Consider the following 22,782-nt stretch of genomic DNA (forward strand, 5'->3'; position numbering starts at 1 on the left):
GGGTCTCCTGCAGACCCCCGGTTGTAATGCCAACCCACCGACGCCCGCTATCACATGACAAGGACGCTGATGGGTGGAGCGAATGACGCACATCTGGTTTGCAAGAGTTAAATGCTGCAGTCAGAGATTGACCTCTACGTCATAGGTCTTAAAGGTGTTAAAGGGGTTTTCCGGGACTTGGATACAAATGAGTAATCCTTAGAGTAGCTCATCAATATCAGATGGGTGGGGGGCCAATACCTGGCACCCACGCCAATTAGCTGTTTATAGCTAATGTAACTTTAATCCTCACATAGCCTTAATTCCAAAAAAAGTTGGGATGCTGCGTAAAATGTAATGAAAACAAGAACGTAATGATTTGGAGATTTATTATAGTCATATTTTATTCCCAACAGAATATAGAACACAGATCAGAAGGTGGTCAGTTTTTCTGTTTGTAGCAAACTCCTATGACATTTGCAGTCCTACTCCCATCAGCCTAAGGCGATTTTAATTAGCTGGTTCCTTCCTGCCCTATAAATTGTAGGCTTTTCAGCCCAGGAGAGGTGACTTATCAGGTTAGGGACCCAACAATAAGGTATGCCTTGACAATGGCTGTTGGGCTCACATATATGGGCCAACATATGCGTTTATTATTATCGTAGTTTTTCCATAGCAATTTTGTAGTTCCATTTTTCCAATATTCCATATATAAATAATATAGTGTTTACCTATTTTCTATGGCAGTAATGCAGTTCCAATTTTCTAAATGTATTATTCTTAGGAATTTTAGAGTACAGCTATATTTTTCTTAGAATTATAGTCTTAGCTGACACCTGTACGGACTAGGATGTGCTGGTTAGTTTTTCTGTTTGTAACAGATCAGAAGGTGAAAGTTAGACATTTGTCCATTTTATTTGGAAAAATTAGCTCATTTAGAAATTGATGGCAGCAACACATCTCAAAAAATGTTGGAAAAAGGCCAAGTCTACCATTGTGTAGTGTCTCCTCTTTTTTTTCCTGCAAAAAAGTCTGTAAATGTCTTGGAAGTGAGATCACTCAGCGGAGTTACGGGAGAGAAATTTTTTTCCCATTCCTGTCTGATGTAGGATTTTATCTGCTCCACAATCCGGGATCTTTGCAGTATTTTTCGTTTCATAATGCACCAACTGTTTTCTATTGGTGAAAGGTCTAGACTACAAAAGGGTCAGTTCACCACCCACCATGACCTTGTGCACATGGATTTCTCCAAAGCTCTAACTCTTTTGATGATATTATGTACAGTAGATGGTGGGATAATCAAAGTTTTGGGAATTTTACAATGAGGAAATTTTTTTTTTTTTTTAATTGTACAACTATTTTTTAGACGCAGCTGTCTGCAGATTGGTGAACCTCTAACCATCTTTGCTTTTGAGAGACTCTGCCTCTATCAGTCTCTTACTATATACAGTCACGTGACTTAGTTGAAAATTGGACATCCAACTGTTTTTTCATTAGTACCACTTAGCTTTCCAGCCATATGTTGACCTTTCACAACTTTTTTGAGATGTGCTGCTGCCATCAATTTCTACATGAATTAATTTGTTCAAGTGAAATGGAAAACCGTCTAATGTTCACCTTCTAATCTGTGTTACATGTTCTCATTGGCAGATTATAATGAGGTCCATCCCGGTGAAAGCACAGGGCCCAGTGGTGTAGGGGTACCCGGGGCTACCGCTGAGATTGCCCTCGGCCGCCATCAGGGCATTACTGTCCTTACTGGCGTATGGGGCACGGTGGGCAGAGGGGGCCCTCATTTGCTCACCAGGCCCCTACCGGCGCTGCAGCAGTTTAACGCTATTGACGTGCGGGCCCGTAAGTTAATAGTTAATGGCCGCCAGCCAATCGGAGGCTGGCAGCTGACGTCAGCCGCAGCGTGCATGTCGCTGGCGTCTGACTTGATTGTCAGTCGCCGGTGAGTGCGCGCTTCAGCTGCGTGAAGGGAGCTTCGCCGCAGGAGCGCAGCCAGGTGAGAAGATTTTTTTTTTTAATTTGAGAGCAGTGATCCGGGGGGCCCAGGGCAGAATAATGCTGGAGACACTGGGGACAGAGATGCTGGACACAAATGGGGACAGAGATGCTGGACACAGATGAGGGCAGAGATGCTGGGCACAGATGCGGACAGAGATGCTGGACACAGATGAGGGCAGAGATGCTGTACACAGATGGGGCAGAGATGCTGGACACAGATGGGGCAGAGATGCTGGATACAGATGGGGCAGAGATGATGGACACAGATGGGGCAGAGATGCTGGACACAGATGGGGCAGAGATGCTGGACACAGATGAGGGCAGAGATGCTGGGCACAGATGGGACAGAGATGCTGGACACAGATGAGGGCAGAGATGCTGGGCACAGATGGGGCAGAGATGCTGGACACAGATGGGGCAGAGATGCTGGACACAGATGGGGCAGAGATGCTGGACACAGATGGGACAGAGATGCTGGACACAGATGGGGCAGAGATGCTGGACACAGATGGGGCAGAGATGCTGGACACAGATGGGACAGAGATGCTGGACACAGATGAGGGCAGAGATGCTGGGCACAGATGCGGACAGAGATGCTGGACACAGATGAGGGCAGAGATGCTGTACACAGATGGGGCAGAGATGCTGGACACAGATGGGGCAGAGATGCTGGACACAGATGAGGGCAGAGATGCTGGGCACAGATGGGACAGAGATGCTGGACACAGATGGGGCAGAGATGCTGGACACAGATGAGGGCAGAGATGCTGGACACAGATGAGAGCAGAGATGCTGGACACAGATGGGGCAGAGATGCTGGACACAGATGGGGGCAGAGATGCTGGACACAGGTGGGGCAGAGATGCTGGACACAGATGGGGCAGAGATGCTGGACACAGATGGGGCAGAGATGATGGACACAGATGGGGCAGAGATGATGGACACAGATGGGGCAGAGATGATGGACACAGATGGGGGCAGAGATGCTGGACACAGATGAGGGCAGAGATGCTGGGCACAGATGGGACAGAGATGCTGGACACAGATGAGGGCAGAGATGCTGGGCACAGATGGGGCAGAGATGCTGGACACAGATGGGGCAGAGATGCTGGACACAGATGGGGCAGAGATGCTGGACACAGATGGGACAGAGATGCTGGACACAGATGGGGCAGAGATGCTGGACACAGATGGGGCAGAGATGCTGGACACAGATGGGACAGAGATGCTGGACACAGATGAGGGCAGAGATGCTGGGCACAGATGCGGACAGAGATGCTGGACACAGATGAGGGCAGAGATGCTGTACACAGATGGGGCAGAGATGCTGGACACAGATGGGGCAGAGATGCTGGACACAGATGAGGGCAGAGATGCTGGGCACAGATGGGACAGAGATGCTGGACACAGATGGGGCAGAGATGCTGGACACAGATGAGGGCAGAGATGCTGGACACAGATGAGAGCAGAGATGCTGGACACAGATGGGGCAGAGATGCTGGACACAGATGGGGGCAGAGATGCTGGACACAGGTGGGGCAGAGATGCTGGACACAGATGGGGCAGAGATGCTGGACACAGATGGGGCAGAGATGATGGACACAGATGGGGCAGAGATGATGGACACAGATGGGGGCAGAGATGATGGACACAGATGGGGGCAGAGATGCTGGACACAGATGGGGCAGAGATGCTGGACACAGATGGGGGCAGAGATGCTGGACACAGATGGGGCAGAGATGCTGGACACAGATGGGGCAGAGATGATGGACACAGATGGGGGCAGAGATGATGGACACAGATGGGGGCAGAGATGCTGGACACAGATGGGGGCAGAGATGCTGGACACAGATGGGGCAGATGCTGGACACAGATGGGGGCAGAGATGCTGGACACAGATGAGGGCAGAGATGCTGGACACAGATGAGGGCAGAGATGCTGGACACAGAGGGGGCAGAGATGCTGGACACAGAGGGGGCAGAGATGCTGGACACAGATGAAGGCAGAGATGCTGGACACAGATGGGGGCAGAGATGCTGGTAGGCCGCTCTGAACAAATGTGTTTTGAGCGAGCGCCTAAAACTATGCAAATTGTGGATGGTCCTAATATCTTGGGGTAGAGCATTCCAGAGGATTGGTGCAGCACGGGAGATGTCTTGGAGTCGGGAGTGGGAGGTACGGATTAGTGCAGAGGTTAGTCGAAAGTCATTTGCAGAGCGCAGCGGTCGGTTAGGCCGATAGACAGAAATGATGGAGGAGATATAGGGGGGTGACGCACTGTGGAGAGCTTTGTGGGCGAGAACAAGTACTTTGAATTGTATCCTGTAATGAATGGGCAGCCAGTGTAATGACTGGCGAAGAGCGGACACGTCCGAGTAATGATTAGCCAGATGGATGACCCTGGCTGCTGCATTAAGGATGGACTGGAGAAGGGAAAGTCGCGTGAGGGGGAGGCCAATTAAAAGAGCGTTGCAGTAGTCCAGAAGGGAGTGGATCAGGGCGACAGTGAGGGATTTTGTTGTTTCCATGGTGAGAAAAGGGCGGATTCTAGAGATGTTTTTTAGGTGTAAGCGGCACGAGCGGGCAAGAGATTGTATATGGGAGGCGAAGGAGAGATCGGAGTCAAACATAACACCCAGACAGGGCGCCTGCTGCCGGGGTGTTATTATGGTGCCACCCATGGAGAGGGAAATGTCAGATTTAGGGAGGTTAGTAGAAGGCGGGAGAAGAAGTTCAGTTTTGGAGAGGTTGAGTTTCAGATAGAGAGCGGACATGATGTTGGAGACTGCGGACAGTCAGTGGCGTTCTGTAGTACAGCGGGGGTAAGGTCAGGGGATGACGTGTATAGTTGTGTGTCATCAGCATAAAGATGATACTGAAAGCCAAATCTGCTGATGGTCTGTCCAATTGGGGCTGTGTAGAGGGAGAAGAGAAAGGGGCCAAGGACTGAGCCCTGAGGTACCCCGACAGTGAGAGGAAGAGGAGAGGAAGTGGAGCCAGAGAATAGAACACTGAAGGAGCGGTCAGAAAGGTAGGAAGAGAACCAGGAGAGAGCAGCGTCCTTAATGCCTAGTGACTGGAGCCTAGAGAGTAAGAGAGGGTGGTCAACAGTGTCGAAAGCTGCAGAAAGATCGAGAAAAATGAGCAGAGTGGTCACCGTTACGTTTTGCTCATTTACAGTAATGAATATGCAGCTCCACCCCTATGGGAGGTGGAGCCGCATATTCATGACTGTAATCGGCGGCCCCACGTGACCGCATACAGTAGAAGGTGCGGCCAGGAGAGGAAGCAGCGACAGCCAACGAGGGAGCTGGGTGAGTATTTTCAGAACAGCGGGGGGGGGGGGGGGGCGCACAGGGGGTGGGGACATGGACCTTTATTTTATACACGAAAAACCACAAAAAATGGATTATTCATATCTTCTCTGCAGCAAACACTGCTGCACAGAAGATATGAATCACGGCTTCAGCACCAGTGGGGGGGACAGCGCTTACTGGAGCGCTGTCTCCTGCACGGCACACGGACTGCACACGGACAACGTCCGTGTGCGGTACGTGTTTTACACGGACCCATTGACTTTAATGGGTCCGTGTAATACGTGCGCTCCCACGAACACTGACAAGTCTCCGTGTTTGGCACACGGAGACACGGTCCGCAAAAAATCAATGACATCTGCACAGATGCATTGATTTTAATGCGTCTACGTGTGTCACGTGTCTCCGGTACGTGAGGAAACTGTCACCTCACGTACCGGAGCCTCTGACGTGTGAAACCGGCCTTACATGTCTAAATTCTCTCAATTCACTCCCATAAAGATAAGCCGTGTGCGTTTAGTCACCACATGACCACAAGTATTTACATCACATACAGTCACGAGACTACCTGACTACAATAGCAACGCTAGGGCATCATGACAGTGTGCACACACTGCGTGCCGTCTGCAGTTATCTAGAAAACCACACACACGCACAATAATAATATAATTTATATATCTAAATTCAATAAATAAGTGTGGTGTATATAAATAATTAATAAGATATATGGAGTGTGTGGTAAAATTGAGTGAACCCACTCAGTGCATAGAAAAAAGACCAAAACCCAAGTGACATAGACTAAAAGAAAGAGGAATACTAAGCTAGGATATGCATACAGTGGGGCAAAAAAGTATTTAGTCAGTCAGCAATAGTGCAAGTTCCACCACTTAAAAAGATGAGAGGCGTCTGTAATTTACATCATAGGTAGACCTCAACTATGGGAGACAAACTGAGAAAAAAAAATCCAGAAAATCACATTGTCTGTTTTTTTAACAATTTATTTGCATATTATGGTGGAAAATAAGTATTTGGTCAGAAACAAACAATCAAGATTTCTGGCTCTCACAGACCTGTAACTTCTTCTTTAAGAGTCTCCTCTTTCCTCCACTCATTACCTGTAGTAATGGCACCTGTTTAAACTTGTTATCAGTATAAAAAGACACCTGTGCACACCCTGTGTGTCTGACTCAAAACTCCACTATGGTGAAGACCAAAGAGCTGTCAAAGGACACCAGAAACAAAATTGTAGCCCTGCACCAGGCTGGGAAGACTGAATCTGCAATAGCCAACCAGCTTGGAGTGAAGAAATCAACAGTGGGAGCAATAATTAGAAAATGGAAGACATACAAGACCACTGATAATCTCCCTCGATCTGGGGCTCCACGCAAAATCCCACCCCGTGGGGTCAGAATGATCACAAGAACGGTGAGCAAAAATCCCAGAACCACGCGGGGGGACCTAGTGAATGAACTGCAGAGAGCTGGGACCAATGTAACAAGGCCTACCATAAGTAACACACTACGCCACCATGGACTCAGATCCTGCAGTGCCAGACGTGTCCCACTGCTTAAGCCAGTACATGTCCGGGCCCGTCTGAAGTTTGCTAGAGAGCATTTGGATGATCCAGAGGAGTTTTGGGAGAATGTCCTATGGTCTGATGAAACCAAACTGGAACTGTTTGGTAGAAACACAACTTGTCGTGTTTGGAGGAAAAAGAATACTGAGTTGCATCCATCAAACACCATACCTACTGTAAAGCATGGTGGTGGAAACATCATGCTTTGGGGCTGTTTCTCTGCCAAGGGGCCCAGACGACTGATCCGGGTACATGAAAGAATGAATGGGGCCATGTATCGTGAGATTTTGAGTGCAAACCTCCTTCCATCAGCAAGGGCATTGAAGATGAAGTGTGGCTGGGTCTTTCAACATGACAATGATCCAAAGCACACCGCCAGGGCAACGAAGGAGTGGCTTCGTAAGAAGCATTTCAAGGTCCTGGAGTGGCCTAGCCAGTCTCCAGATCTCAACCCTATAGAAAACCTTTGGAGGGAGTTGAAAGTCCGTGTTGCCAAGCGAAAAGCCAAAAACATCACTGCTCTAGAGGAGATCTGCATGGAGGAATGGGCCAACATACCAACAACAGTGTGTGGCAACCTTGTGAAGACTTACAGAAAATGTTTGACCTCTGTCATTGCCAACAAAGGATATATTACAAAGTATTGAGATGAAATTTTGTTTCTGACCAAATACTTATTTTCCACCATAATATGCAAATAAATTGTTAAAAAAACAGACAATGTGATTTTCTGGATTTTTTTTTCTCAGTTTGTCTCCCATAGTTGAGGTCTACCTATGATGTAAATTACAGACGCCTCTCATCTTTTTAAGTGGTGGAACTTGCACTATTGCTGACTGACTAAATACTTTTTTGCCCCACTGTATATATATATATATATCTTTATTTTAATAGCAGATGGTCAAATTACATAACAAGATAAAAAAAATTAATATATAAAAAGAAGTGCACCACAGGACATATAATAGTATTAATAATTAATAGTTAATAAATAATTATATAATTAACCCACAATATGATTCAAAGGAGACCTGATGCTAAAAAACGTATAATAATAAATAAGTGAACGTGTAACAGTGAAAATCATCCAATATGGTAAAATATTGTTTAAAATTTACAAAAGTGCATCAATCAGTAGCAAATAAGCAAATAAATAACAAATAATAACATAGTGCATCAACGTGCTCCGACGCGCATTTCGGTAGAATTTCCTTCGTCAGGGGGACTAATTTCCTGGCGAAGGAAATTCTACCGAAATGCACGTCGGGGCGCGTTGTTCACACGGACATTAACCCCTAAAGGTATCCTGTATGTGTATATTGTTACCATTTTGTAATCACCGATTTGGGTTTCGCAGAGCAGTGTCTCTGATATTTATACTGGCTCTGGTATCTATACTTGATCGGTGTGAACACCTTATGTTTGCGGTGGCACTTGTGCACTTTAACTATTGATGCTCTATGTTATGCAATTTGACCATCTGCTATTAAAATAAAGATATATATATATATATATATATATATATATATACACACACACATGTCCTAGCTTAGTGTTCCTCTTTCTTTTAGTCTTTATCACTTGGGTTTTGGTCTTTTTTCTTAGTCTGCAGTTATGTACAGTGACTGCAGATTTTTGTATAAAAACCTAGACCCCTTTAGTTGGCAGTCTTATAATTTCATTATTATAATGTGTTTGCATACATTTATTATGTAATAAAGAAATATGGAAGAAAGTAAGAATGAAGGCCATCTTCGCCTTGAATGAATACTATGGGGATCTTTGAAGCGCTGTTTTTCAGTATGGGTACCTGACATACTCGGAGCTCGATAATTGGAAATCTGTAGCCAGCATTCTTGCCCATTGTGCTGCTCCAATTAAAAATAGATGTAGAGGAAGTAGTGCTGACCTCAATAAGCAGCTACATCGCGGAGTTATGTGCTGAATCTATTCTACTTAGTGGCTATTAGTATAAGACACCCACACACTATTGCAGCACTCTGATGAAGCGTTTTCATACACAGCATAGACCAGCATTGTATCACCGAATATCAGGGTCCATATTGGCTGCAAATCTGGTTATCGACTTCATGAACAAGTTTGTGACACTTAATCTCACATTGAAATGATACAGTTGAATAGTAAGGAATAATGTTATCTGTGGATGAGTGCTTCTTAGATGTTATCTGGATGCTGGGACTATCAATAATCGGCTCTGGGGAACAAGTGTTTAAATTCCATGTATTATTATTTATTATTATTATAGCACCATTTATTCCATGGCGCTTTACATGTGAGGAGGGGTATACATAATAAAAATAAGTACAATAATCTTAATTAATACTAGTCACAACTGGTACAGGAGGAGAGAGGACCCTGCCCGCGATGGCTCACAATCTACATGGGATAAGTGAGGATACAGTAGGTGAGGATAGAGCTGGTCATGTAGCGGTTTGGTGGATCGGTGGTTACTGCCGGTTGTAGGCTTGTCGGAAGACGTGGGTCTTCGGATTCTTTTTTTGAAGATTTCCACAGTAGGCGAGAGTCTGATATGTTGGGGTGGAGAGTTCCAGAGTAGTGGGGATGTACGGGAGAAAGCTTGTATGCGATTGCGGGAAGAAGACATAAGAGGGGAGTAGAGAAGGAGATCTTGTGAGGATCGGAGGTTGCGTGCAGGTAGGTACCGGTAGACAAGGTCACAGATGTATGGAGGAGACAGGTTGTGGATGGCTTTGTATCAAATTGAACACACTGTCTAGCAATTTTATTTGGCTGAAGGAGAATTCAGGGTACAGAGTCCTAGGACCCCGATAAACATTAGACCAGGAATGCACAACCTGCAGCCAGGGGGCACATGCAGCCCATCACGCCTTTCTCTGTCGCCCCCAATAATCTGGTCTCTGATTATATGTCCGTATCCAGGGAAAGTAGCATACAGTCCTCTCAGTGTCCCCCATAAATATTAGGAGAACATTATCTATTGACCCTTGTTGGGCGATCTAGGAAGGTGTATAAGAAAGAATGGCGGGTGACCATCTATGAAGAACTCTCTAATGTAGTTAATGATAGTTGACAATCGGGAGAGTCATAGACCACAATGTCTTCCTTCTTTCTGGAGTGCAAGCTGTGGAAGAAGAGGATCTCTATTCTTCTTCTAGGCACAAGTTATACTTTCATGGGCTTTTATCTATCACGTAGGTGTGGTATTTACAATTGATATGCCAGAAATGTCCTAGCCTAGCAGGTCTTACTGTGACCTCGGACCACAAAAGGTTGCGCCCCCCTGCATAAATGTCAGCAGACTATGCCAATACCCACAGTCTGATGAGTATGGGGGGTTCCTGACTCGCCCATGACAGATGATGTCTGGGAAGATAAAGGACCCAGTATGTCCATTTTTTGGCAAGATAAATGCCAGGCGGCTCCTTTGTAGACAATACAGGAGTGCATGGCAGAGCGAGTATTCCTGTGTATGGAGGAATCAGGAGACATAGTTGTAAACCGAACCAACCTTCAGCTGACAGCTATATATTGTTTAGGGGTCCCTAGGGGTCCTTTTATAAACTGCTCATAGCAAGAACTAATCAATGGTCTACAAAGTCAATCAGCCCTTTTTTTTCCACCTTCATGTAATAATATTTTGCATGTTCGTATGAATGGTCATTTGTGCTCGCATGGAAGAATTGACAAGCAAGCATTTTTCTGCATATCTTTTCATTACTGTTGAGGTTTACCTTGGCCAATGATGATGAATGAAGGCATTCATTAAGGTTATTTTTTAAGTCTTTGAAAAAAAAGACTTATAAGAAGTATTCCCATTTCCAAAATTCCATCATAATATGTAATAAGTGTAGCAATAATATTAGCAAATACCACCAATTAGAAATGGAATATAGTTCTTCTGATTATCTGTCACTTACCCCATGTGCAGGGCATTGCAGGAGCTTAAGTATCCATGGTTACAAACGCTAACAACTAACTGTCACCATGTTAGTGGTCGTAACCATAGATATCTAAGCTAATGTAATGCCTTGCACATGGGGTAAGTGACATAGCAAATCAGAAGAACTATACTACATTTCTAAATAGAGGAATTTGCTAAAATTATTATTATTACATCTACTACACACTGGAATAGGATCCTGGAGATGGGAATACCCTTTAAGGACTTTCACCCCTCTTTAAAATGCCCCCCACAAGCGTATGGAGGGACTGTACAGGAAACCCCCATATAGCACCCCTACGGTAGTCAGAAATAGCAATATCTGGTCCCTAGCAGACAGAAATTTGATGCCAGTTACAAAAGACAGATGGCTAATCATTAAACACCAAAATCAGGGTGAACAGAGTTCAATCAAAACGGGTAGACAGCATCCGGTCAGGGCAGGTGGCAATCATAAATCAAGTCAATAAATGGTCTGGATAAAAACGAATAATCACAAATGCACACTGGTCACCGCCAATATACAAAGAAAGAAGGGGGCTGGCTGAGCTACTGAAATGGCCAGACCGCCACCTACACGCGACCTGGTCTCTGCCAGCGCCGGAAATGAGAACTCATTCATGTCAGCTCATTCACCACAATTGTTTGTTTCTTGTTTTTTTAGTTTGTTTTTATATCTGTCACCCATTTAACAGGTATGGATAAAGAGAAAAGGATTAACAAAGGCTGGTAAAGGAAGGAAACAATGGATTATTGGAAATGCATAGCAAACATTCTTCATGTACACCAAGTCAAGAATTCAGTTACATAAAATATAATTGCAACGAGATATATGTAATGCAATGTAAAGACTATGCCGTGCTCTTCTGTCCATCATTTCAAAGGGAAAACTCGTCTCTCATATCTGCACATATTTACACTTTGAAGTTGACTTCAAAGAAATTACATTGTAAGGCATCCAAGTCTGCCGGGGGTCTTATTCTCCGCAACCCCTTGTGTTACAGTCCTCTGCCAAACAATTGTACCCCAACATCACAAGCATACCTCCACCCACCCACGGTGAACCCTGGTAATGCCGGCAGACTGCCTTCCCATACAATTCACCACCTCAGTAAGTGGGAGTCTTGGTGGGCTTCTTTTCCTCTACATTTACTATTGCATATTGTCTAGTCACTATTACAATTATAATTCTATTTTTAAGGAATTCATGACATGACCAGAATGCATAATGTGGTAAAATTGACCAAAAATGTTCACTGCAACCAGAGAAAACCATTTAAAGAGAAGCTTCTGGTATTTTTTTTTTCATGGATCTATTTTTCTAAAGTTCGAAGGATAAATCTTTTCTATGGTTCTACCAATGTGAGGCCACAATGGGTGCTTCCAATCAGATTGTGGAGGAACCATTGTAGCGGAGATAAGAGCATGCTGTAGTCTACAGTTTGCCCAATAATGGCGCCCTCATTAGGGGATACCCATCGCCATTTATAGGGGATATCTGGTCACACCATATCGATGACCTTTGCAGAGGATCGGCGGGGTCCGACACCTGACATCCCCACGATCAGCTAGGGGGTGGCTGGATATAAGTACATTAAACAGAGCTGTTTTCAGCTGATATTTGGAGGTGTCTGGAGGGCGGCTTCCCACAGACGTCATATTGATGATCTCTATCCCACGGACCTATCCTATCCTATGGATCGGTCATCAATATATTGTGACTGGACAAGCCCTTTAATGTATAAGTGGGCTCTCTACCCTGATTGTCCTCAAAGGGATAAACTCTCTCCAAATGTGTCTGGCAAAAGCTTAGAACATATGCATGATCAATTGTCACGGATCCCTTCTCCGTGGTGTCACTTATTCGTCACGTGCCTGTTCTCACACGTGACTTGGGGTTGTGCCTGCAAGGGTTAATCCATCTCCCCACTCTCAGTCCAGCATTCAACCTCTGTCCTATGCTGTAATGGGGGCATAAATCACACACCGACCCAGGCCACACACCCGCTCATACACGCTGCCACCACTCATCGAATACATGGGCGGGCGATGAGTCCTGGAGCTAACAATAATACTAATAAAAATATGTCTATCACTCATAAGGCTCACACACCGTTAGGCTAAAAATAAAAATAAAAGATGTGCATGAGGGTTGGGAGAGGTAGCCGTAAGCCGCACAAACCTTTGGCCAATAACTATCTAATGTGGATAGCCAGGAAAAGGCTTGTCATTATACCTTTCAGGGATAGGCTTCCCTGCCACAACTCAGCTACAAAGACACCAACAAATGTGAGGAGTAATTAGCAGTGGAGAGTTTAGGATTCTCAGCAAATTCATCACACCAAAAATAATTACGGTAAATATTTGTCTGGAGGACAGGGTTGCCAGCCATTTGGAAGGTCAACGAAACTCCATAAAAACTTTTTTTCAGATACTGTAATAAATACATGCGTATGTGATCTTATTTGGGATATATAAGGATTTAGACAAATGATCAACGTGGCATCACAAGACCCAGTGGATGCAGCCGGTGAGCACATATCAGCATCTGTATATATATATATATATATATATATATATATATATATATATATATATATATATTCTCTTTACGATTCATTATGGTTTTGCACTTCATTAAAAAAAAATTGTGTCTGTCTGTGATTTTTGCATGGAAAAAAAGAAAAAGAGGATTGCGCCCCTGGTGTATAATAATTGACAAAGTGGTGACATAATCTGCATTTAGGGCATACACAGAGAGGACATGGCAAACAATTCAATAAGGTCAATAATTAATGTTGATTATTACTACAGCACTCAACCCCCGGGGACTAGAGAACTTGATGTTTGCTTCTCCCTTTTTTTTTTTTACAGGCTCTGTTAATTTTTTAACTCTGACAGAGGTGTAAAATGTGGCGCTGTGGAGTGAATACTACCCCTGCAATGTTGTTATCTGTGGATGTTAAAGGAGCAATCCACCTTTGGGGACATTTTTTTTCCTTAAATGCATGTGTAGTCTACTGAGCTCACTGATGAATCCTCAGTTAACTCATTCTACAACCCTCAATAGACAGTGCAACACAGAAGCTGTAGAAGACAAATGGTACAAATATTTCAAAGAAATCCAACTGCTAAAATTATTTTTCGACAATGATCCATACATTTAAGGAAATATAACATCCCTGATGATGGACAAGCCCTTTTAACATTACGTACAATTTTTGCTCATATATGTTCTGTAAAGAATGTAGATAAAGTAAAATGTATTTTATTAAAGGGTATTTCCCAATATATTAAGCATTTATCTATTTACAGCACAGGCATATCTTACTGATCATTGGGGTCTGACTGCCGGGACTACAACGAGGATGGGGCTGAGACCTATAGGGATCAGAAAGTTCTTCTCTATCCTTTGGATTTGTGATAAAAGGACATTACTAACATAGTACGTTAAGTGATAAAGTGATAAAAATGATTTAAACTTATTCGTCCCTTATCCCAGACATGAGCAGAATAGAGAAACACAAGACAGTATCAGCTAATGTCCGGCATATGACAGAACAACATAAAAATACTTTGGCTGATAGTCTGATATATTTTATTAAACCCACTGAGAACTAATGAGGTGATGATATACTATACGTTTTACCGATGCTACATGCGTCCATAAACCATAGGAACAAAAGCCTTTGTTAGAGGCATCTGGCCCTTGTTTCTGGGCCCACATTGTCGACATCACGTTGAAGCATTGTATCTGTCACACATAAATATTCCCTCTACTAGCCTGTCAGCTAGGGGTTAATTCCATTTGACCTAAGATTTCTATGCAGTAGAGGAGGCATCAGCTGGATCATGTATACAATGGATGGTGCTGGGTCAAGTCAGGATCCATTGTAAGTGATTGCCAGCCCCCTCATCCTACAGGCTTAGTGTATAACATGCTAACTCTCAGCAAAGCTTATTAGGCATCTAATATAGCGGCGATATATGAAGGAATCAGTTTCCAGGACCGGACAGGATTATGGTCAAACTCCTACTAATTGCATTGACAGGTTTCTTTATTGGCAAGTCCAGATGTTCGCTATTGTTTTTGTGCATTGCCCATAGTATTGTTGTCCCTGGGGTCATTGATACTGCAAAAATATTCATGATTTCCCCAATGAACCACCGACGAGCTATGGCCTGCTTATTACTAACATTGAGCAGTTCACAGAAAGCACAAAGACTGCATAATCCCCCCCGCAAAAAAAAAAAAAAAAAAATATATATATATATAAAAATATTTATACTCATATATATAAAGAAAACTGGACATTTCCATTGATGGAATGACTGCATTGAATGAACAGAAACCAGACTCCTATGGTGAGTTGTGAGGGTCACCTAAATTATGGTGATCTCTCCCACCCCCCATAATGACCTAGTGGCACTCTATAGCAAACTACGGAAAGGTTATATACAGTTAAGAAGAGAAATATATACTATCGCAATTATTTCTGAAGGAACAACTCCTAAAACCCGTATACACTGCACAGGATTTAGGCAACACCACAGCAGCTAGAGAGACCCAGAGCGGAAGATGTCACCGAGCAGATACGATGATACGATGATATTCTGGGCAAACCCGAACAGAAGAGCTCGGCGTTCACACCAGACAGTCACCGATTGGCCCTGAACGCCAAACACTGACTTTCTGCTGAAGTCCGAGACAAAGAGAGAGATTTTTCTTAGCAGTTCGGAATCCATTATTTTCAATGGGGTTTGGGTTCTGTTGGAAGTCTGAGTACTGATCTGGTACCCGAATCAAACTTTATAAAAAGTTTAAGTCAGGTACCAGAACCTGAACTTCAACCAGTCCGCCCTAATCCTTACATGACCTCTTTTTGGTGACTAATCCCACGAGTACATCAGAATGATCGCCGACATGTGATCGGGGTTATAAGAATGGGCAGAGACATCATCAGGTGTACGGCATATATACGGCCCGCAGACAATCCCCATGAGGGTACCTGCAGCATAACATTACAGTACTGTGTAACAACTATACACCAGATATTACATGAGCTCTACATTGCAGTGACCTGTAACCAATGTCTTGTCCTTGACCCATGCACTAGTGATCAATCATACATATTCTATGTAAGTGGTGTAAATCTATATTACTCTACCCCTGCCAGTAAATAGTCCGGCTGCGTAAAGTTGGAGAGTGTCTGCGGAGCAGTAATAAGTAGAGGCAGACTCCGTTTTAGCGTTGATTTGACGAAAACAGAAATGCTGACTCGTCCATTACGGAAAACCACACCCATCGCTTTACACAAATATTAATGTGGCTTTAATGGAGTTAAACATTGTATTTTCTGCACTGGAAACATTTGATGGATCCCGTTCTAACACTCCATTGAAGGTCTTCGGAGACAGTAAAACACCAGTGCACTATACATAATGCCATGTCGGCACTACATAGATATCAATATAAGCGCTGGGTATTAGAATGCCTATAACACGGGTTTCTAGGCTGCATTATTGTGCAGTTAGTAACCATCACGTCATTAACACCATATTTTGAAGTGACGACATTGAGAAAATGTAGATCATTCAGCGAGTTGATGGGCGTTTATGACGTAGTGGCAGCATGTAGGTTTATTGTGCATTGTCTGTAGGCCTCATATACAATCACTCATACCAGACACATGATCAAAGCTCTGCTGGAGAGACAAAGGCCTTACACACCACAATGTATACCCTTTCAGTCTTCTCTCCCCCTCTACACTGAGGAGGTGGTCTTATGGTAATAGAAAATGCTTGAAGAATGGAAGCGGACGCTTTAACTCTCAGCTGTGACCCCGACGCATGTTACTGCTATTGTCATTCCGCTCTATGGTTTTACAAATTGATAATGATGACTTTAAAGGCTAACGTTAGGGGGGCACAGCATGAACCATTTCCTGCAGAAACAGGCGCAATAAGTGAGCACTTGGCAAAAAAATATATTAAGTGTTAGATAAAATGATCGAGAACTAAGTATTATACACTGAAGCCAAAACAGTAATAAATGAAGGGATCTGGCCAAACATTGAGAATTTAGTCTTCAGTGGTTGATACGTTTCTGGGATCTGGCCAGGGATCAGTTTCATCACTAGGAGCTGTCCAAATGACAATTGCTGAATCTTCTGCTTACTCACGAATGGTGGTTCTAGACACGTGTATACATTGGAAAGGTGTGTGACATTCAGGCAGACCCCAATATCGATGCACACACATAGTGGTCATCCTCGAACCTCTGCCCAAAGTAATGTTCTCCTTGTGATCATTCTTCTATGCCTTGTCCTTTTTCCATGCCATTTTCTGCCCGGTCAATACACATCCGGATCATACACAAAAACCGCTAAGGGCACTGAGAACACAATGGCCGATCGCCCACAATGATCAGCCAAGGGTGACAATGTCAGATATTTAATGCATAGGAATAGGAGGGAATACATTCAACAGTCAAACCAAGAAACATCCTCTCCGATGACATTACCTGGAGCCTGTCTAATACGTCACATACAACAATCGTTAATGGTTTCCTCTGAGAAATGTGCGGTGTAACAGTGTATACAAAAAGGAAGCCAAGCTGTGTGATACCCTATGTGTATAACTGGGGGGATACACATTTACTGCAGCCAATCTACATGTCATTGAGGGAGCTCATGCATCAATGCCCCTTGTAAATTGGGTCTATCTGTCCTTAAGGGAAGACCACAAAGGGTCATAAAATGAAAGGGGAAAAAACTAGATCTATAAAGTGCTGTCTCAGACTGTGGCCTCCTGGTCAATATTAATTCTACTAAATATTATACTGGGCCTTATTTATGGAATTTGAGGACGGAGTCTCCCCGCTGCCTACACCGTCCTCTACAGGAACATGCATTTTAATTGCCCTTTGTCCCGGGCAGAGACTCTGGCACCAACAGAAATGTAGGAGACAATGTTTTTATCTTTCGGGCGCTGTTTTAAATTAATAATTTAGCAACATTGTCAGAAAAATTTACGTCACCCGCGTACAAGTGCGATGGGACTGACATAGTGGGCAATCTCGAATGAGGTCACAGCAGTGGTAGAATAGCGCAGCAGCTCACTTAGGAAATCTAGACGGCGAATTAATTATATATATATATATATATATATATATCATATTTTGCACATAAATATATATTTGTAAATATATCATTCAATAGAAACAATAGTTCAATCAAGTGGAGAATGAATTATGCTGTATTTATCCTAATTGCTGACCTCATATATACAAATTCAATACATGATATATACTATATATGTGTGTGTGTGCGCGTGCGTGCATATTATATGTATATCTCTCTATATAGATATATATACACATACAAGCACACATATACATATATTTATATACACACACATTATATATACAGTATATTACACGCACACACTACAGAAAAGTACATCTAATTTCATTATGTCGGGCAATGCATAACATATTCTGGAAAGATGTTGAATGGCAAATATGGGTCCTCCTGAAGCTCTAAACCACAGAAGTGGAATCAGATGCTGGAAACCCCCATAAAGAAGACGGCCATGTGTGTCCAGCACACACCTCACACCTCCTGCACCATCTCTGCAGTTGTCTAGGACAGTGTGACATGGGTTTCTTGCTTCCATGCCAGGCTAAGGCTGAATCTACACATGTGAAATCATCATAAATCCACAGATCTGTCATATGTACAATTTATACCTTTTTCTTGCGATCCTTGGAGCGTTTCCTGTGCCTCCTTTTTTCCTTAGCTTCCTCCTCTGCATTAATTTCCAGATCCCTGTTCTTCTTTAACTGGGATGCTGCGTGAGCCATTATGAGAAAGAATATCCCATGTAGCAAAGGTCCCTTGAAAAAAGGTGATGTCCCCTAATGCACCTTCTATCCAGCTTGGCAGGGAAGACTCCCAACAAATGGAGAGACAGAGGCGAGAGCCCAGTACGCAGGCTCAGGATGAGGAACGGTGGAAATATCCCGAGCTCACATCCCTGCCTTTACCTGGAGCATTCCCAGTCATTGTTATGCATTAAGTACAATGGGAAAGACAGCTGAAGCAGAGAGTGCTGGATGACTGCTGAATCCCCCTGCTACCAGCTGGAAGTGTCTAAGTGATCCCAGTAAGGGGGGATTGCTCCTAATGATGCTCTATGCAGAGGAACAGTCATGTGGAGCCGCACATGCAAAGATCCAACATCACAATCTGTTTCCCAATCCAGGAGCTGGAAGCTAAAACATTCACTTAGTCATTAGCTGAAGACCAAAATGTTGTCCTTGTGTAGATCTGTGAACCCAAGACGCAGAGCATCATCCCACTGTCATATAGCTGATGATGATAAAGACAAAAAATAGAGCAAAAAATAAGAATATAGAGCCCCTGAGCGGCAATATGCGGTGCTCAACGTGACGGCACGGTCTTATCAACACTGTGTGTGTTGGATGCTCCCCCCCCCACCACCACCAATGACAACAAATTCATAGAGGGAGGTAGAAGAAAGCCTGTTCTTGTCTCAGAAGAATGTACACATAAACACCCATTGTAACCCACTCCTGCAAAGAGGGAAAAAAATACCGATGCAAAGGCAAAAATACAAATTGTTCCAAATTTATAATTTTTTTAATATCACTAATGAATAAGGACTAACGAGTTGCATCAAGGCCTCCTTCAATCACCTTAGCATCTATCACCACCTGAGTCCATAGCATCTGCAGCTTGTGAATATTCATCACATGTATAAAAATAGCAGAACGTCGGCCCTGGAGCAGGAGCTATTAACGGAATGTACACAGGAGAAAATTAAAAATCGCTCGAGCAAACGCTAATATGTGACATGCGAAAAATCCCGTTTATTTGCATCATCCCCCCAATTAAAGAAAAAGGGAGAGAAAATAATTTGGGATGATTTTCTTATTCTCTGTACATGATGTTGTTTACAAAATGTGACCTAAAAAAACATTTTGTTGGACCATCACGTGATACACGCGGGGCTTAGACTATTCCACTTTCATCAAGGATGGGTATATTGCCACGATGCTGAGCCCGGTTAATCTCTGCATGCTTGATCCAGATGCCAGTGTGCACGGAAGGCTAGACCCAATAAACCCTTCTAATATGCATGGAGCAGTAACTGGTTTATCCAAATACGGTTAATCCAGATGAAAAAATTCATTTTACCAACTGCTCTCCGTCAACTAGGTCATGTTACGTGGAAAACAGCGAAGACTATCATAACAGTAAACAAATGTAACGATGATGAATAACAGAAGGCACTCAATAAATAAAGATCATAAAAAAAATGGTTACGTCAGTGAAGATTTAAAGGGTTACTCCATATTTTAATTTTGTTTTAGAAAATAGAAGAAGGCCTTTACTCAGGGGCCACTTTCACCGAACTCTTGATTGTAGGTTTGTGGAATGTTGGAGGAAACCGGAGTAACTGGAATCCCATGCAAACACCATGCAGATGTGGCTCCCGCTCAGATTACAGCTCAGTGATGCAACAGGGTTAACCAGTGAGCCACCATGATGCCCTCCACAACAGGATGGATACCTTAGGGCCAGATACACTGTTAACCAGTGAGCCACCATGATGCCCTCCATAACAGGATGGATACCTTAGGGCCAGATACACTGTTAACCAGTGAGCCACCATGATGCCCTCCACAACAGGATGGATACCTTAGGTCAGGGGTGTCAAACTGCATTCCTCGAGGGCTGCAAACAGGTCATGTTTTCAGGATTTCCTTGTACTGCACAGGTGATAATTTAATCACCTACACAAATAATGAGTTGGTGATTAAATTATCACCTGTGCAGTACAAGGAAATCCTGAAAACATGACCTGTTTGCAGCCTTCGAGGAAAGCAGTTTGACACCCCTGCCTTAGGGCCAGATACACTGTGCATATGTGCAAATCTCTAATGATCCCACAGCTGATCTCAACTACATGTATCCAACCTTTCTGGCAAAGTTTCCACGTAGTATAAAAGGCTGCATTTTTTTATTGTGCAAAAAAAAAATCTGGAAAAAAAATAGGAAAATGTGCTCAATTTCCAGCAAAGTCATGTCCACTGTGCATTTAAAGACGCTGCTGAACTGTAAGGGTTTTGGTGAGTTTTATTTTCCCTATAAGCTTTTATGGAGAGCCGGGGAAAAAAAAATTCACGTGTAAAATACACAGTGGTGTTTTTAAAGGGGTTGTTCTGGCTTTCTGTATAATTTGGGTGTTCTTAGTACCGTATGCAGAATGCTGACAGTTTGTAATAAACTCCCGGTCAGCATTCTGCATGTCCTAGATAGCACACCTAGTCATGTGAGCAGCTGTCTCCTGATTCTGGAAGAGCTGCTCATTCCCTACAAACCCTGGCAAAAATTATGGAATCACCGGCGTTAGAGGATGTTCATTCAGTTGTTTAATTTTGTAGAAAAAAAGCAGATCACAGATATGGCACAAAACTAAAGTCATTTCAAATGGCAACTTTCTGGCTTTAATAAACACTAAAAGAAATCAAGAACAAAAAATGTGGTAGTCAGTAATGGTTACTTTTTTAGAACAATTAGAGGGAAGAAAATTATGGACTCACTCAATTATTTAGAAAAAAATTAGGGAATCACCCTCTAAATTTCAATTCCCAAAACTAACACCTGCATCAAATTAGATCTGCTCATTATTCTGCATCTAAAAAGTAGTGATCACACCTTGGAGAGCTGTTGCACCAAGTAGACTGACATGAATCATGGCTCCAACATGAGAGATGTCAATTGAAACAAAGGAGAGGATTATCAAACTCTTACAAGAGGGTAAATCTTCCCGCAATGTTGCAAAAGATGTTGGTTGTTCACAGTCAGCTGTGTCTAAAATCTGGACCAAATACAAACAACATGGGGAGGTTGTTAAAGGCAAACATACTGGTAGACCAAGAAAGACATCAAAGCATCAAGACTGGAAACTTAAAGCAATAAGTCTCCAAAACAGGAAATGCACAACAAACAAATGAGGAACGAATGGGAGGAAACTGGAGTCAACGTCTGTGACCGAACTGTAAGAAACCGCCTAAAGGAAATGGGATTTACATACAGAAAAGCTAAACGAAAGCCATCATTAACACCTAAACAGAAAATAACAAGGTTACAATGGGCTAAGGAAAAGCAATCGTGGACTGTGGATGACTGGATGAAAGTCATATTCAGTGATGAATCACAAATCTGCATTGGGCATGGTGATGATGCTGGAACTTTTGTTTGGTGCCGTTCCAATGAGATTTATAAAGATGACTGCCTGAAGAGAACATGCAAATTTCCACAGTCATTGATGATATGAGCCTGCATGTCAGGTAAAGGCACTGTGGAGATGGCTGTCATTACATCTTCAAAAAATGCACAAGTTTATGTTGATATTTTGGACACTTTTCTTATCCCATCAATTGAAAGGATGTTTGGGGATGATATGATTTTTCAAGATGATAATGCATCCTGCCATAGAGCAAAAACTGTGCAAACATTCCTTGAAAATAGACACATAAGGTCAATGTCATGGCCTGCAAATAGTCCGGATCTCAATCCAGTTGAAAATCTTTGGTGGAAGTTGAAGAAAATGGTCCATGACAAGGCTCCAACCTGCAAAGCTGATCTGCAGCAATCGGAGAAAGTTGGAGCCAGATTAAGGAAGAGTCCTGTGTGACCCTCATTAAGCCCATGCCTCAGAGACTGCAAGCTGTTATAAAAGCCAGAGGTGGTGCAACAAAATACTGGTGATGTGTTGGAGTGTTTTTTTGTTTGCTTGTTTTTCACGATTCCATAATTTTTCCCACATAATTAAGTGAGTCCATAATTTTTTCCCTCTGCTTGTTCTAAAAAAAAGTAACCATTACTGACTACCACATTTTTTGTTCTTGATTTCTTTTAGTGTTTCGT

General features: G+C 43.2%; 1 protein-coding gene across 34 annotated transcripts in view; it reads right to left on the reverse strand.

Moving 5' to 3' along the window:
• The window catches only part of ANK3 (ankyrin 3), an 853,965-nt gene that overhangs the window by 396,766 nt on the left and 434,417 nt on the right, over positions 1-22,782 (reverse strand). For 27 of the 34 annotated variants that reach the window (XM_069753585.1, XM_069753583.1, XM_069753581.1 and 24 more), the window contains exon 1: positions 18,573-19,290. The exons of the other annotated variants lie outside the window; for them this stretch is intronic. In XM_069753585.1, coding sequence (XP_069609686.1) covers positions 18,573-18,686 — 114 coding nt within the window. In that variant the 5' untranslated portion in view covers positions 18,687-19,290. Of the gene's footprint in view, positions 1-18,572; positions 19,291-22,782 lie in introns of those variants that run through there. 34 annotated transcript variants of the gene reach the window in all.

The sequence above is a fragment of the Ranitomeya imitator genome, chromosome 2 (genome assembly GCF_032444005.1).
Source record: "Ranitomeya imitator isolate aRanImi1 chromosome 2, aRanImi1.pri, whole genome shotgun sequence".
Taxonomy (NCBI): domain Eukaryota; kingdom Metazoa; phylum Chordata; class Amphibia; order Anura; family Dendrobatidae; genus Ranitomeya; species Ranitomeya imitator.